Here is a 14,911-nt window from a genome sequence, read left to right on the forward strand (position 1 = left end):
CCATAGACATGACGATCCGAGTACTAATTACCCCCAGGAAACCACTCTGTGTCCAGACTCAATTTGCTGTCACTCAACTGTGGCCGTAGATGCTGCCGAGGAAAAAAAATCCAATTTGCTGGCTGGAAATAGAAGACATTACCTTGTCTAAACAAGACTCTGAAGCAGGGGTGGGGCTGGTGAGATGGGGAACCAGGTGGATTCAGGGAACAGAAGCAGTTTTGGGGGGAGGTATCAGTAAGGCTCTCGGGATTGTGGCCGAGGAGGGTACTACAGCTCAGGGGCCACTGGGATGCCCAGATGTCCTGTGACTGACTGGGGGCTGTTTCTGTGAGCCGGCATCATATTCCCCTCAAGGCCCCTGCTCTGTCTGCCCTTTCCACATCACGCGATCTATCTGCCCTTTCCACATCACACGATTGCCTACTTCTTGTTCTGGACCCCTAAGTTTTCTAAACAGGACGTGATTGCCTTTTGGTAAAAATTAAAGTCAGATGTGTATACATACAGTTAAAAATAAACAAACCACACAAGCAAAGCAGAGCATTTAAAAAATTTCCACCTTGCCGGGCAGTGGTGGCGCACGCCTTTAATCCCAGCACTTGGGAGGCAGAGGCAGGCGGATCTCTGTGAGTTCGAGACTAGCCTGGTCTATAAGAGCTAGTTCCAGGACAGGCTCCAAAACCACAGAGAAACCCAGTCTCGAAAAACCAAAAAAAAAAAAAAAAAAAAAAAGCTCCACCTCACATGCTTCACTCTGCACCGAGCAGGCAGCAACTCTTGTGCTTGGTGGTGCACGCCAGGCTTAGGTTCCTTCCTGGGACCCCTGTCAGGACTCGAGAGCCATCCACCTTCTAGTTCAACAAGGTTGTGTTTTTCACAGTTTATTCATTCTCCATTATTTAAACATGCCATATTCAAACCATGACTTTTTCAGACACCCTACTTTCCGGGAGTTTATGGTTGCCTTTGTTTTTTTTTTTCTCACGCTTTCTTTACTCATCCCCCCAAATTTCTCAGTTTCTTTCCTACCCGTTTATTTACTTTTCAGAGTTCTTGGTGGGTCACCTCTTAGAGCAGATAGCAGATCTTTTACCTAACTACTTAATGACCTATTCCATCATTCGAAGGTATAGGTGGCCTGTATGCCTACAGACGTGGGGCCTAGTTGTGCTCTAGGGTCCTGGCCTCTTCCCACCCTCTTGTCTTGGTACCACAGGTACCCAGTGATCCTGTCCATTGAGAACCACTGTAGTGTGGTTCAGCAGAAGAAGATGGCCCAGTATCTGACTGACATCCTTGGGGACAAGTTGGACCTGTCTTCAGTGAGCAGTGAGGATGCCACTATGCTTCCTTCTCCACAGATGCTCAAGGGCAAGATCCTGGTGAAGGTGACTTTGCTGGGGCCACCACTGTGATGGCCTGGGGCCAACCTGGAGAACTGCAGTATCTATAGACAGATATGGGGACCACTCACTCTTGGGATGACCATATCATCTTGGGAATTACAGTATCTATAGACAAATTTGGGGGCACTCACTCTTGGGATAACTATACCATCTTAGGAATGACAGTATCTATAGACAGATTTGTGGGGCACTCACTCTTGGGATAACTATACCATCCTAGGAATTACAGTATCTATAGACAGATTTGGATGGGCACTCTTGGGATGACTATACCATCTTGGGAATTAAAGTATCTATAGACAGATTTGGGGGGCCACTCACCCTTGGGATGCCCATATCATCTTGGGAATTACAGTATCTATAGACAGATTTGGGGGCCACTCACCCTTGGGATGGCCATATCATCTTGGGAATTACAGTATCTAAAGACAGATTTGGGGAGCACTCACTTTCAGGATGACCATATAATCTTGAGCCACTTCCCTTATATGCCCGCTGCCACAACAGCAACTGGCCTGGTTGTCCAACTCCAACCCACTTGCTGGCCTGAGACTCCAAGAAGGAGCTTGAAGAAGGCCCCCTCCCTAGTGCAGTTTCTCCTGGTGGGTACCAGCTGCTGGTTTCCTGTACCCCTTTCCCCAGGGGAAGAAGCTCCCTGCCAACATCAGCGAGGATGCAGAAGAGGGTGAAGTATCTGACGAAGACAGTGCCGATGAGATGGAGGACGATTGCAAGCTCCTCAACGGGGATGTGAGTGGGGGCCAGACGCTCTGATAGGGGTCCTAAGGGTGGGGAGCCCGCAGTCCCTGAGGGGATGAGCCAGACGCTCTGATGGGGGTCCTAAGGGTGGGGAGCCCATGGTCCAAGGGGATAAGCCAGACGCTCTGATGGGGGTCCTAAGGGTGGGGAGCCTGCAGTCCTTGAGGGGATGAGCCAGACGCTCTGATGGGGGTCCTAAGGGTGGGGAGCCCGCAGTCCCTGAGGGGATGAGCCAGACGCTCTGATGGGGGTCCTAAGGGTGGGGAGCCCGCAGTCCCTGAGGGGATGAGCCAGACGCTCTGATGGGGGTCCTAAGGGTGGGGAGCCCATAGTCCCTGAGGGGATGAGCCAGATGCTCTGATGGCGGTCCTAAGGGTGGGGAGCTCATGGTCCAAGGGAATGAGCCAGATGCTCTGATGGGGGTCCTATGGGTGGGGAGCCCGCAGTCCCCAAGGGGATGAGCTATACACTGATGGAGGTCCTAAGGGTGGGGAGCCCATGGTCCAAGAGGATGAGCCAGACGCCGATGGGGGTCCTACGGGTGGTGAGCCTGTGGTCCCCCAGAGCAGCCTCTTGTCCTGGTTGACGGGAAGAGTGACAGCTGGGAGGGATGGATGTAAGGTGTGCAAAGGTGCCTAGCTTCTGAGGTTGTTCTACGCTAGGGTCTGTTTGTCTGCCACCTGCTTGGCCCTCTGGATAAGAGCCGTGAGTCTCCTGTCCAACCAGCAGGCCAGCCACACAGCTACCGCTGCCCCACTCTGGTGTCCATTGCTAGGCTGGCTCTTAGATTTTGTCTGTGGTGCTGACCTAGTCCTCTTGGCCGTCCAGTGAGTGGAGGCACCACTGAGCAGGGGGTGGGGGTGCACTTTGGGTTCTACCTCGGCTGCCTGGTCAACCAGTAACCCCAGGCCCAGCACCAGTACCAGCTTCAAGGCCAGCTCCAGTGCTGAGACCCTGTACTGTATGGCAGGCCCCTCTAGCAATCACCTCCACTTCAGCTTGTCTGGACCAGGGCTGGGGGCTGTGGAGGGGGCCTGAGCGGTCTGCAGGAGCCTCTGCTGTTGGGTTGGGGAGCTGAGTGGAGGCAGACTCTGTAGCTGACATCTCTCCTCTGGGCATTGCTCATCCACTGCTCTCAGCAAAGACTTTATTTTCCCCCGAGGAGTCGTCAGATGAGAAAATAATTGTGCAGGAGGCCTCCGGGCCGGAGTTGGCTAATTGTTTTAGAAAACCCTGAGACAGCAGATTCTTCCTATTTTGGGTGTGCCTGTACATGTCTCTGGCTGGCCCAGGATGGTGGCAGAACTTATGATTGTGACATCCTTAATAGCCACTCCATCCTGAGCACCCAGGGAGTCCTGAAGTCCCAGATCGAGGTCTTCCCTCAAGCGCTCCAAGTCCATCGGTGTATCACTGGGCTTATCTTATCAGAGAGCGCACCCAGCCAGGGTTTGATGTTTCTCCAAAGTCTGTCCTGTCCCTACTGTCCACTTGACATGTATGGTGGCCAGTGTGTGGGTCCCATCCTCCTCCACTGGGATCCCCCAGGCAGGACCGCATGTGTCTGGGTTTTAGTGCTGTCCAGGGAAAATCACAGTCTCTGCACTGAGACTCACAGGGGATGTACAGGGACTATTGATGGTTGCCCCCTCTGCTGCTCACTGGAGTGGGGACAGATGCCAACGGGCTGACCTCTGGCTGCGGCAGGCCTCCACCAATCGGAAGCGTGTGGAAAACATTGCCAAGAAGAAGCTGGATTCTCTAATCAAGGAGTCCAAGATCCGCGACTGCGAAGACCCCAATGACTTCACTGTCTCTACGCTGTCCCCATCTGGAAAGCTCGGGCATAAAGCAGAGGCCAAAAAGGTGAGACCTGTGTTGCTGACACACGCGCCTCCAACAGCCAGTCTGCGGGCTGAGTGAGGGCCCCAGAATATGTGGTAGTAAATGTATATACACACACAGGTGCTAGTATAGTATGCAAGGTATATCTATAAAGCTATCCATATACACACCTGTGCTCATGCCGGTACCTACATATACCTACATCTAAACACACATACTCAAGCTTGCACATATATACCTGCATGCCCGCCCACAGACACATACACCTCTGCGCATACACTTGCATGCATACATGTACATATGCATGCGTGTGTGCTCATACTACACAAGACTCATACATGTGCACATACCTACACACATATCTATACACACTCCTCTGCACATGTCTGTACAACACTCACACATGTTCACACACCTGCACACATTCCTGTGCACACTCATGTATTTGTATGTAGTCCCGTGGGGACCTATGACTTCTCTCAGAGAGGCTTTGAGCATTGCCTACCTCGGTGAGGGTTTTGTGGGTGACAGAGGGGTGGACATCAGGACCCCAGGGCCCAGCCAGTCCTGGGAACTGCCCACTACCTGAAGCAACTCATAGATATGTGGGGAAATACAGAGAGAACAGCCTTCAAAGACTGTCCTGGCAGGTGTGGTGGGGTGGAGGCCAGAGCCAGACAGGCTGGGCCAGACGGTGCGGTCAGTCAGTGCAGCTCTGGAGGGTGGCAGCAAGCCAGGCTTGAAGGACAGGTACAGTAGAGAGTGGCCTGAGTAAAAGATTCATATAGCAGCTGGCAGGTTGGGCAGCTGGCCTCACAGCTGAGCAGGGCATCTGCAGGGTGAGAGATGATGGAAACAGCTCCTATTGCCTGGGAGCCTTCCCTCCCCTCCTCTCCCCATCCCGTGGCACTGGCTCACTCTTCGCTGCTTCCAAGGCTCTAGGGAGGGCCGGAAGGGGGCCTGTCCCTGATGAACAAGGTCCTCTGCTGCTATATTTTTAGAGGTGTGTTTGTTTCCACCCACAACACTGGAGGGCTTAGCATAGCTGGTATGATGGCCCTGTGCAGGTGGCTCACACAGGTCCCATGCACTCAGCCTTCTTATTTTTAGCTCCCAGATATTTGGGCAGGAGAGGCTAGCCTGCCTGATGCTTTGCCCAGCATTTGCTAGCAGAGGCTGAATGGAGGTGGGTCCCTGTAATGGGTCCAACCCTAGTGAGGGCTAACAGGAGCTCTGCTTTCTTGGCCAACAAGAGGGAACCTGGGTACAGGAGCACAGCTTGGCCCCTACTGTGTCTTTTGGGAATAACTGTGCTCAGGGAAAGCTTCTTGGAGGAGAGGAGGAGGAGGAGGGGGAGGAGGGGAGTTCCTTTGTTTGAGATACCCAGGTTGGGGGAGAAGCTTGGACCCCCAGCCTGACAATTCACCAAGCTGTGGCACAGCCTATACAGGACAGACCGAAAGAGCATGCGTGATGAAGCTTGCTGAGCTAGGGGCTGAAGAATTGTGCACTGACTAGCCAGGGAGCGCCTGCAGTCCAGATGGAGGGGTGGATATCCGTGCGCCTACTGTGAGCCATTCTGGCCATTCTCTGGGCTAGGTGTCATTCTCTCTGCATATGAACCTTGAGGACACAAGGCTCAGCTTAGGAGTTCTTGTGAGGCAGGAGGAGGGTTTGGGAGTAGCTTGTGACTATGAAGGCAGGGCAGAGGAGATCCCCTATTATCAGTTAAGCATAACTCCAGAGGGTGCAGGACAGTGCCACTGGGGCCCTGTCCCTCAGGTTGGCTCCAGAAAAGGATATCTTCTGCTGAGGGTGGAGGCTTAACTCCTGTCCTTGTCTGTGGAGATGACCCCGCCCCCTGCCCCGTTGCTGCCTGTACTGCTTTGCCCTGAACGTATCCCATGATCAGCCGCTCACAGCCCCCCAGGGTGGCCAGGTCAAGCTGCGTATGTGTGGTGCTTCTGGAATGGTGGTGGCTGTTAGCCTCGTCGTGTGAACGCACACCTGTGTGGTTAGTGTGCACTTCTAATGTATGTGCATATTTTGGTCATTCAAGCAAGACGATGACAACAGTTTGAACACTACTTTAAAAACCCAGAAACGTGTCAGCCTCATGAGGTTCTCAACATGAGTGCGGCGTCTAGGGCTTCTCCCACCACATGTCTCCAAACTAAGAGGAAAATGGACTATCGTCATTGGGGGCTGATAGGCTGAAGAAAGGATTGCAGGGCACAGGTAAACCTGGTACCTCAGCTACTGGGAATCTGGCTCTGGACCTTGGAAGTCTAGTGGCTGAAGAAAGGATTGCAGGGCACAGGTAAACCTGGTACCTCAGCTACTGGGAATCTAGCTCTGGCTCTGGACCTTGGCAGTCTAGTGGCTAGAAGGGCCTGGCTAACATGGGCATCAGAAAGGGCCAGCCGCATCTGGTCCTGACCCTCCAGGAGGGGAGAGGAGGAATTCAAAGTGAAGGCAGCTGGCAGGAGCTCGAGGTCATCATTACATCAGTAAGATCAGCAACAGGGGGAGCTTGATGATGCAAGGCGGAGCAGCTGAGGCAGAAGAGAGCACGGGAAACATCAGCCATTTCCTGAGACAGTGGGAGAGAACTCAGAGTTCTCTGTAGTCACAGAGACCACAGTTGCTCACGTCGTAAAGACCATGACGTATACAGGGGTGTGTACATATGTGTATGGTGTATACAGGAGTCTGCAATATGTGCAGAAGTCCACAGTGTGTGCAGGGGGCCAAGGTGTGTGCAGGGATCCATGTGTGTGTGTGTGCAGGGGTCCATAGTATGTGTGTGGGTCCATGCTGTGTTCAGGTATCCGTGGTGTGTGGAGATGTCTATAGTATATGAAGAAGTGTCTATATACATGTATAGGTGTGTCCTTGGGCTGGTGAGTAGCGCTGTCTGTGGTCTGTGCAGTCACATCCATGCTATGTGCAGATATGACCTGTGCATGTTGCATGTACGGGATACACAGCATGGTGCATGGACAGTTTTCACACATGTAGTATAGGGATACATGCTGCATGTCTCTCCTACTGACACCCTTCTCTAGCAAGGATTATCAGCTGCAGGTCCACGCTCTAGTGCGTCTGATAGAGACCATCCTCTACCTAGGCCAGGGAACAAAATCAGATGGGGCACCCCCTGACTAGAACTCTCCTGAGTTCCCAGGTGTCCGTGCAAGAGTTGTGGGGGCGTGAGTGAGAAGAGCCATAGTGATCTTGGAGAAGCATGCGTACAGTACAGTTATTCAGCGTGAACAAGCCTTCAGGATTGAGTCCTGGGCCCCAAGGGCAGGGCCTGGGAGGACCACTGGGGTGTGTCTACCCTGTGCCCAGTGTGTAGGTAGTTCCACTCTGTACTTCCCAGCCTCACGTAGCTGGATCTTGGATTATTCACCTAAGTTGTGTAGAAATCGGCTGTGGCGTTGGGCTTCGGGGTTTTCAGAAAAGGATTATGTAAGCAGAGACCATTGAAGACTGTTCCAGGTGTGAGCTGCACCTTATTATGCAGCCTCCATCTGTGATAAAGGAATCTGCAGCTGGTTACTTGGTTTAAACTATACGTCATTGAAGCTGGTGTGGGCAGATGAGTAGATGCTGCTTCTGACCCAAGTCCAGCCCTTCAGGCATCTTCCTGGTAGCTGTGTTTGGCTCCCCCAAATCAGTGCCTTGCTCCCAGACCTGGTCAACTCTGCTTCCTCCAGAAAGGCCTTCTGGGGCCACCCGGAAGCCGCCCTGTCCTCCCTGGATGGTCAGAGATTGGGTTCAACTTCTGTCTGCCTCTCAGGGTCAGAGTAAGGTTGAGGAGGATGTGGAGTCAGGGGAGGACACCGGGGCAAGCAGGAGAAACAGCCGTCTCCTTATGAGCAGCTTCTCCAGGCGCAAGGTGAGTGGAGATCCTGGGCTGGGGTGTCCCATCTGGGGCTACTTTCGTCCCTGTATCATTCACTAGCTGTGGTTGGGGTCAGTGTCCCAAGGTCAGGAGATCTGACTACTGCCCTCCCTTGGCCCACGCTGGCCAATGTCTGGGATTCAGATATCCCATGACTGTCTGAGAGTCCCCCAGGGCCAGGGCACTGCAGATACCTCTGTGGGTCCAACGGGGTAGGAGTTCAGAAACCTGGGGGTGAATAGCCCCTGCCCTGCACGTCCTGGCTTGACCCATAGCTTCTCAAGTCCCGATTCTACCTCCTCGCACAGAAAAAAGGCAGCAAAATAAAGAAGGTGACCAGCGTGGAAGAAGGGGATGAGAATCTGGACTCCCCGGGAAGCCAGAGCCGAGGGTCAGTGCCTGGCCCAGTGTGTGTGTGTGTCCCTGAGTGCTGGGCAGACTGTGGGATTCCATGCTCCACTTTCATTCTGGATATTGCTGCTGTCCAGGCAGCTGCGGAAAGGGTTGTGAAACAGGATCAGCCTAGTTAGGGTGGTGATGGTGGTCCTAAGGTTCCACCATCTCCTGGGCACGGATACTACCTGACCCACCAGACTGAAGTTCCCACCTCTTCTTCTCAAGTCCTCCACCCGTACATTCCCTTCAGGGGCAATGTCTGTCTCTGTGCCTCCTACACCCCGTAAGAGTGCCAGTCTGTTCATGTCCACTTGCTTCCCACAGCACCTTAGAGAGTTTTCGGGTCTCATACCTATTAGTCCAGCTTGGAGCTCATCTTCCCCACAGTGGACTTCCCTCCTCTTTGGCCCCCCTCCTTCTCCTTCCAGGCCCTGTTCTATCTTTCTGTGTCACAACTAGCCTCCCCCCCGCTGTTTTGTGTCTGCAGTCCCAGCTCTGCCATGGCACACTGCTAAGACACCATCACTGGCCAATTTCCCTCCTGCCCAGAACCCTTCGGAAGCTCATATTCCTTACAGCACCCCTTGGCTGGGCAGGCATCCCCAGCCCTAATCTTGTACATGCTTAGGGCAGCCAGGGTCTTTGTCCCAAAGATCCCCTGAAGGCTTCGTGACAGTCCATACTCAGCAGATACACATTCCCACAGCCTCATCACTGACAGGGGTGACTCCTGTCCCCCCTCCTGTGAATACCAGGGCACATAGAACAGAGGATACGGAGTGACCAGGACACTGGAAGGTTGGAGGGGGGTGTTTTCCTGCTGGGAGTGAAATGAACCTTAACTATCGTGTATAAGTCCCAGGTTGGCTGGGACATGTGATCTGGGGGAGCCTGAGTGGAAGAGCCGGAAGGCTGGCTGGGACTGGACGGGAGGGGCATAGCCACAGGGTCCTGAGCAGCCCTGCCACACCCTCATAGGACCGCCCGGCAGAAGAAGACCATGAAGCTGTCGCGAGCCCTCTCAGACCTGGTGAAATATACCAAGTCTGTGGGCACCCATGACGTGGAAACGGAGGGTGAGGGCCATGTGGAGGGTGGGGCCTGGCAGGTCAGCTGTGGGGTGCAGGCTGGGTGGGGTGCAGGCTGGCTGTGCTCACGCCTGGCTGGTCTGCGCCCCAGTGGCATCCAGCTGGCAGGTGTCGTCCTTCAGCGAGACCAAGGCCCACCAGATCTTGCAGCAGAAGCCTGCCCAGTACCTGCGCTTCAACCAGCACCAGCTCTCACGCATATACCCCTCCTCCTACCGTGTCGACTCCAGCAATTACAACCCTCAACCCTTCTGGAACGCTGGCTGCCAGATGGGTGCGTGCAGGCCTGTGGTGCAGGGTGGGATGGTGAGGAGGGCCATCTCTGAAGGCCTAGGGTGACGTGAGGAACACCCTGTCCGTCACTGCACCGCAAGCACGTGTGCTGGGCTCCCGGTCCCAGAATTCATGAGGAACAGTGTGTGAGCATCACTGACCCACACAGCCTTCTCTCTTCCCTTCAGTTGCCCTGAACTACCAGTCCGAAGGGCGGATGCTGCAGCTGAACAGGGCCAAGTTCAGTGCCAACGGCAGCTGTGGCTACGTACTCAAACCCCAGTGCATGTGCCAGGGTGAGGGGCTCAGGCTGGGGTGGGCTCCTGTGCGGCTACCCTGGATACTGGGGCAGTGGGTGCACAGAAGAGGGGAGGGCTGAGACTGAACTACCAGGACACTGGGAGGTTAGGGATAACTACCTTCTGGGGGTACGGTGACCCCTAGCTATGTCAGGGGCCTGAGGGTGGGCTCTGGGCTGCTTGAGATTCAGGACTTGTCTGGGGCCCTGGTGTGCTCTAGGAGATGTAGGCTCAGGACCAGTTCCTGGTGGGCATGCCAGGAACCATCCATAGCATTCTCCCAGCGTGCCGTACAGGCTTCCCCTTGACACGAGCAGCCCAAGCAAGTCCCCACCTGCCCTGTGACCAGGGTCACCTGCCCCCACTATGATGCACCAGTCCCATTCCAGGCCAAAGCTTTCTGACATCCCCATGGGGCTGTTTCCCACCAGAGCCGCACACACTGATAGTTAGGGGTTTGTGCCGTAATCCGGGTGTTTGGCTTACACCTGTGTCCTCTCAGATGTCTTCAATCCTAACTCTGAGGACCCCCTGCCCGGGCAGCTCAAGAAGCAGCTGGCCCTGAGGATCATCAGTGGCCAGCAGCTGCCCAAGCCACGGGACTCAGTGCTGGGTGACCGTGGAGAGGTAGGGACAAGCACGCATGGGCACAGTGGGTGGTGGGAGGGCCCAGGACCATGGTGCCACCACTCACCCTGTCCCCAGATCATCGACCCCTTTGTGGAGGTGGAGGTCATCGGGCTCCCTGTGGACTGCAGCAAGGAGCAGACACGAGTGGTGGACGACAATGGTGAGGAGGGCACCAGATGCCAGTGTGTGCCTACGGCTGCCACAGACCCCAGTGGGATATGAGGGCCTGACCCCAGAGGAAGCAGTCAGGGCCACCTGCTTGGGGCCCAGTATCCTGTCCACTCTGGGACCCCTTAGGTGCCAGTCATTGGTTCCAGCTTCCGACCTGCTGATTCTGTCCCCACGATCTCTAGGATTCAATCCCATGTGGGAGGAGACCTTGGTGTTCACTGTGCACATGCCCGAGATTGCACTCGTACGCTTCCTTGTCTGGGACCATGATCCCATTGGACGTGACTTCATTGGCCAGAGGACACTGGCCTTCAGCAGCATGATGCCAGGTAGGGAAGAGGCCCAGGCCTAAAGACCTTTGAGGAAAGCAAGAGTTGGCAGGGTAGGGAGGTGGAGACTGATAACTGGCGACCCTGTTGCTCCAGGATATCGCCACGTGTACCTAGAAGGGATGGAAGAAGCCTCAATCTTTGTACATGTGGCCATCAGTGACATCAGTGGTAAGGTGAGTGTTGCCTTTGAGTCCTCCGTAGCCACCAGGAGGACAGTACCAGCCCCTTGCTCCCACCCGGTCCACTTCTGGGGCTAGGGCCTGGCATTCACTTCTCTGGGTCTCTTCCTCAGTCTTTGATGTGGGCTATTGGGAAGTGCTGACCCTGGATACCACCAGTGCTGCCTCTGCCTCCCAAGGGGTTTGGGGCATCCAAGTGTGCAAAGTGTCCCTGTCCTGGGATGGACTTTCCTTGTGCCCACCCCCTTGCCCTCCTCTGTTGCCATTGCCAGTCTCCATTTTCCTCAGTGCCCTCCTATGCCCGTACATCTGGGAGCACTGACTGCTTGGCTTCTCAGCAGAGACAGAAAACCATGACCTCTCCCGTGGCTTTCCTTGTCCCGAGTGTCCTATCCCTCTGCTTCCCAGTCCCTGAAAGGGATCTACCTGCATTTGCCCACCACCTGGCCCTTGGGCCCCCATCCCATGTGCCCTGCCCCAGGTCAGAGCAGAAATGGTTCTCAATCTGTGGAGTCCAACTGTCTGGGTTCTAAGTGGGGTCTGATACACCCTTAGGGTACAACTTGATGCAACCAACCCTTCAGGGTCTGTAACCACAGTAAGTGGGTCCCGCCGGGCCCACCCCTGACTGCATCCATCTGTCCCGTGTCTGTCTCTGAGGGCCAAGGGCTGGGTAGGCCCTGCTCTGGCCACCATGGCCACCTCACCTGCCTTCACTCTGTCTCTTTGGTCTTGCAGTCCCAAGCCTACTTTTAGGAGCTCAGCCTTGTTAGGAGTCTCACAGGTACCCGGCGCCGCGGGACGGTGTAGCCCGCCGCCCCACCTGCATGCCAGGCCGCGCCCATTAGCATCCGTGATTCTTGGTAGCATTTTGGAGACTTGTCAGCTCATGTGACATGGATCGTGACACGGTTCTGGGGTTCCCTGGGCCATCCTCAGCCAGAGAGTGGCATTTACGAGGCAGATCCAGGATTCAGCCAAGGCCAGGGGCCTGTCCTAACTTCCTGTACACCCTCTGCCCTCTCACCTGCCACCGAAGCTCTCTCCAACACAGCCCTGCAGGTCCTTTCCTGTTCTTCCCTTCTCTCTGCCTACGCCGTCAGTTCTCAGCCTGTATAGCTCTCTCCTCAGTCTATGCCAGGGTCTTAGTTGGGGTGGGGGTTACCCAGCAGGTGCTCCAGCTCGAATCCTGGATCTCCTTCTAAATGGCTTTCTAACCATGTTCACCAAATTGCATTGGATTTGGGATCTTGAATCAGGAAGCTGATTCAAGCGCTGGCCATTTTATTGCCTCTGCAGAAGGGCCCCTGGCCACCAGGCCCCGGGCCGCTCCAACGCACGAGCACGGCCCATCTTGGGGGAAACGGTGGGGGTTGTTGGTGGGATGTGTATGGCATGTGAGGACCCCTGTGGCCTCTGCCCTCTAAAGAGGTAGCTGCATATACTCTCCAGCAGTGACCTATGCAGAGGGGAATGCAGGATGGGACTGGGCACTGGTCAAATGCTGAGCCAGCCTGGAGGAAAGGCGGCCTGCTAGGAGGCAGGAGAAGTACCTGGGAAGTAGGGAGGCAGAGCCCAAGGGAGATCAGGCCTTCCAGGCTGCTGCCACACAGGGCAGGGTGAGTGTGACCCACAGCAGCAACAGACCCCCAACTTTTCTCTCTCTCCATAGCTGGGAGCCACAGCTCTCAATTCCTCAAGGCTGGGACAAGTGGGTGGCCAGGGTGTAGGGATTGCGGTCTGCCCTTGAGAGAACACGGGACGGTTCTCGAGCCTCCCTCCCAAGTTTGGGAAAGGACACATTTGTAGTCTGAAGGATGACATTGTGTTGTCCTTAGTAGAGCTGCCAGGAAACCCTGCTCCCTGTATGTGGCGCTCCAATGTGATCTTCTGGCAGTCTGTGACACCCACAGGCTCAGAGCCTCTGGAGAGCCAGTTCTCCACTGCAGCCATACTTGGGATGGGTGGGCCAGGCACCGGTTATTTGGTCTCCTTCTCTTGCAGGTCAAGCAGACTCTGGGTCTAAAAGGTCTGTTCCTGCGCGGCCCAAAGCCAGGCTCACTGGACAGTCATGCTGCTGGACATCCCCCGCCCCGGCCCTCTGTTAGCCAGAGGCTCCTGCGGCGTACAGCCAGTGCCCCAACCAAGAGCCAGAAGCCAAGTCGCAAGGGCTTCCCAGAGCTGGCCCTGGGCACACAGGACGCGGGCTCCGAGGGGGCAGCTGATGACGTGGCACCCCTTAACCCCAACCCAGCTCTGGAGGCCCCTACTCAAGAGAAGTCAGGCAGCAGCAGTCCCCGAGGTAAGGCACCGGTGGGAGAAGCAACGGAAGAGAGAACCCCGGCACAAGTGGGGTCCTTGCATGTCCCTGAAGGCCCCGGACCTGCAGGGATGGCCGCCACATGCATGAAGTGTGTGGTGGGCTCCTGCGCCGGGATGGACATTGAGGGCCTACGAAGGGAGCAGCCGCCCAGCCCGGGGACTGTGGGCAGCCACACGGCCATCAGCCAGCAGCCCCGGGCCCGGGTGGATTCACTGGGGGGCCCTTGCTGCAGCCTGAGCCCTCGAGCCACCCTGGGGAGAAAGAGAGAGGCCCCCAAGGGTCCTAGGGCTCTGCGGCAGGGTCAAGGCAGTGGCTCTGTGTCCTCGGACTCCAGCAGCCCGGGCAGCCCGGGCAGCCCCAAGGTGGCCCCCTGCCAGCCAGAGGGTGCTCACAGGCAGCAAGGGCCACTGCAGGGAGAGATGAACGCCTTGTTCGTTCAAAAGCTGGAGGAGATCAGGAGTCATTCCCCCATGTTCTCCACGGGTAAGGCCCGCCATTCCTCCGCGTCCTGTGTGCTGCACACCGCTGCACACCTGGCATGCCTAGGCAGTCCGCGCCTGCTGTGTTCTTGTGGCTCTGCTTCACCTGCTCCATCAGCTTAACCTGCGGCCTGTCTGCCCCAGACCCCTCCCCTCTGTCCTGCACTTTGGAGGGGTGGGGAAGAGGGCAGTGTGAGTCTCCGTGGCTTTTCTGAGGGCTGCATGCTGAGGAACCTAGGGATGTCCAGCCAGCCCTCAGTAAGGGCTTCCCTGGTGTCTTGCTGATGACGGGGTCTGACAGGGTCTAAAAGGTTCCAGCTCCTAGCCCTACCCACCCTCCAGGGCCAGAGTCAACGACGACTCTGTACTTCAGTCCCTTCGGGAAAGTCTGATGCCAGTTGGTGGTGGTACCAAAGGGTATCCCTTGGAGTCTCCTCCGAGACCAGGCTAGAAGGTCCTTAGAATACAGGGCTGAGAGAAGCTCCCAGGGGCCCGCACTGCCCAGATGGCACGGCGGTGCTTAGCATCTGTCCGACCATCCGCCGTCTGGGCTCAGTTCCTGGCCTGCCCCTTGTCAGCAGCAGTATGAGGGAACTGGACTGAGCTGGTCACCTGAGCCCTAGCCTGGTGGGAGGGGGCCTGCCTGCTTCCATTGCACTCCTGCTCCTGCCCAGCCTCATTGTCCGTCTGTCTGTCTGCCGGCCCACCCCACACTGACCGTGTTCTCCTTTCTGTCCCTGCTCCCTGTGCTGCTTCCATAGTTAGGGATTGAGACCCGCGAGTGCCAGGTAACAGGCCCGACCCCTGTGTGTCCCCAT

The 14,911-nt window shown here is 55.9% G+C and overlaps 1 protein-coding gene across 1 annotated transcript in view; it reads left to right on the top strand.

The window, feature by feature from the left end:
* The window catches only part of Plch2 (phospholipase C eta 2), a 35,420-nt gene that overhangs the window by 18,351 nt on the left and 2,158 nt on the right, over positions 1–14,911 (top strand). Inside the window, exons 9-21 of the mRNA XM_057784249.1 lie at positions 1,220–1,391; positions 2,052–2,159; positions 3,876–4,034; positions 7,819–7,917; positions 8,232–8,314; positions 9,298–9,395; positions 9,499–9,681; positions 9,869–9,976; positions 10,482–10,606; positions 10,685–10,769; positions 10,963–11,109; positions 11,206–11,285; positions 13,296–13,593. Of these exons, the coding sequence (XP_057640232.1) occupies positions 1,220–1,391; positions 2,052–2,159; positions 3,876–4,034; positions 7,819–7,917; positions 8,232–8,314; positions 9,298–9,395; positions 9,499–9,681; positions 9,869–9,976; positions 10,482–10,606; positions 10,685–10,769; positions 10,963–11,109; positions 11,206–11,285; positions 13,296–13,593 (1,745 nt within the window). The remainder of the gene's footprint in view (positions 1–1,219; positions 1,392–2,051; positions 2,160–3,875; positions 4,035–7,818; positions 7,918–8,231; positions 8,315–9,297; positions 9,396–9,498; positions 9,682–9,868; positions 9,977–10,481; positions 10,607–10,684; positions 10,770–10,962; positions 11,110–11,205; positions 11,286–13,295; positions 13,594–14,911) is intronic.

The sequence above is a fragment of the Chionomys nivalis genome, chromosome 11 (assembly GCF_950005125.1).
Source record: "Chionomys nivalis chromosome 11, mChiNiv1.1, whole genome shotgun sequence".
Taxonomy (NCBI): Eukaryota; Metazoa; Chordata; class Mammalia; order Rodentia; family Cricetidae; genus Chionomys; species Chionomys nivalis.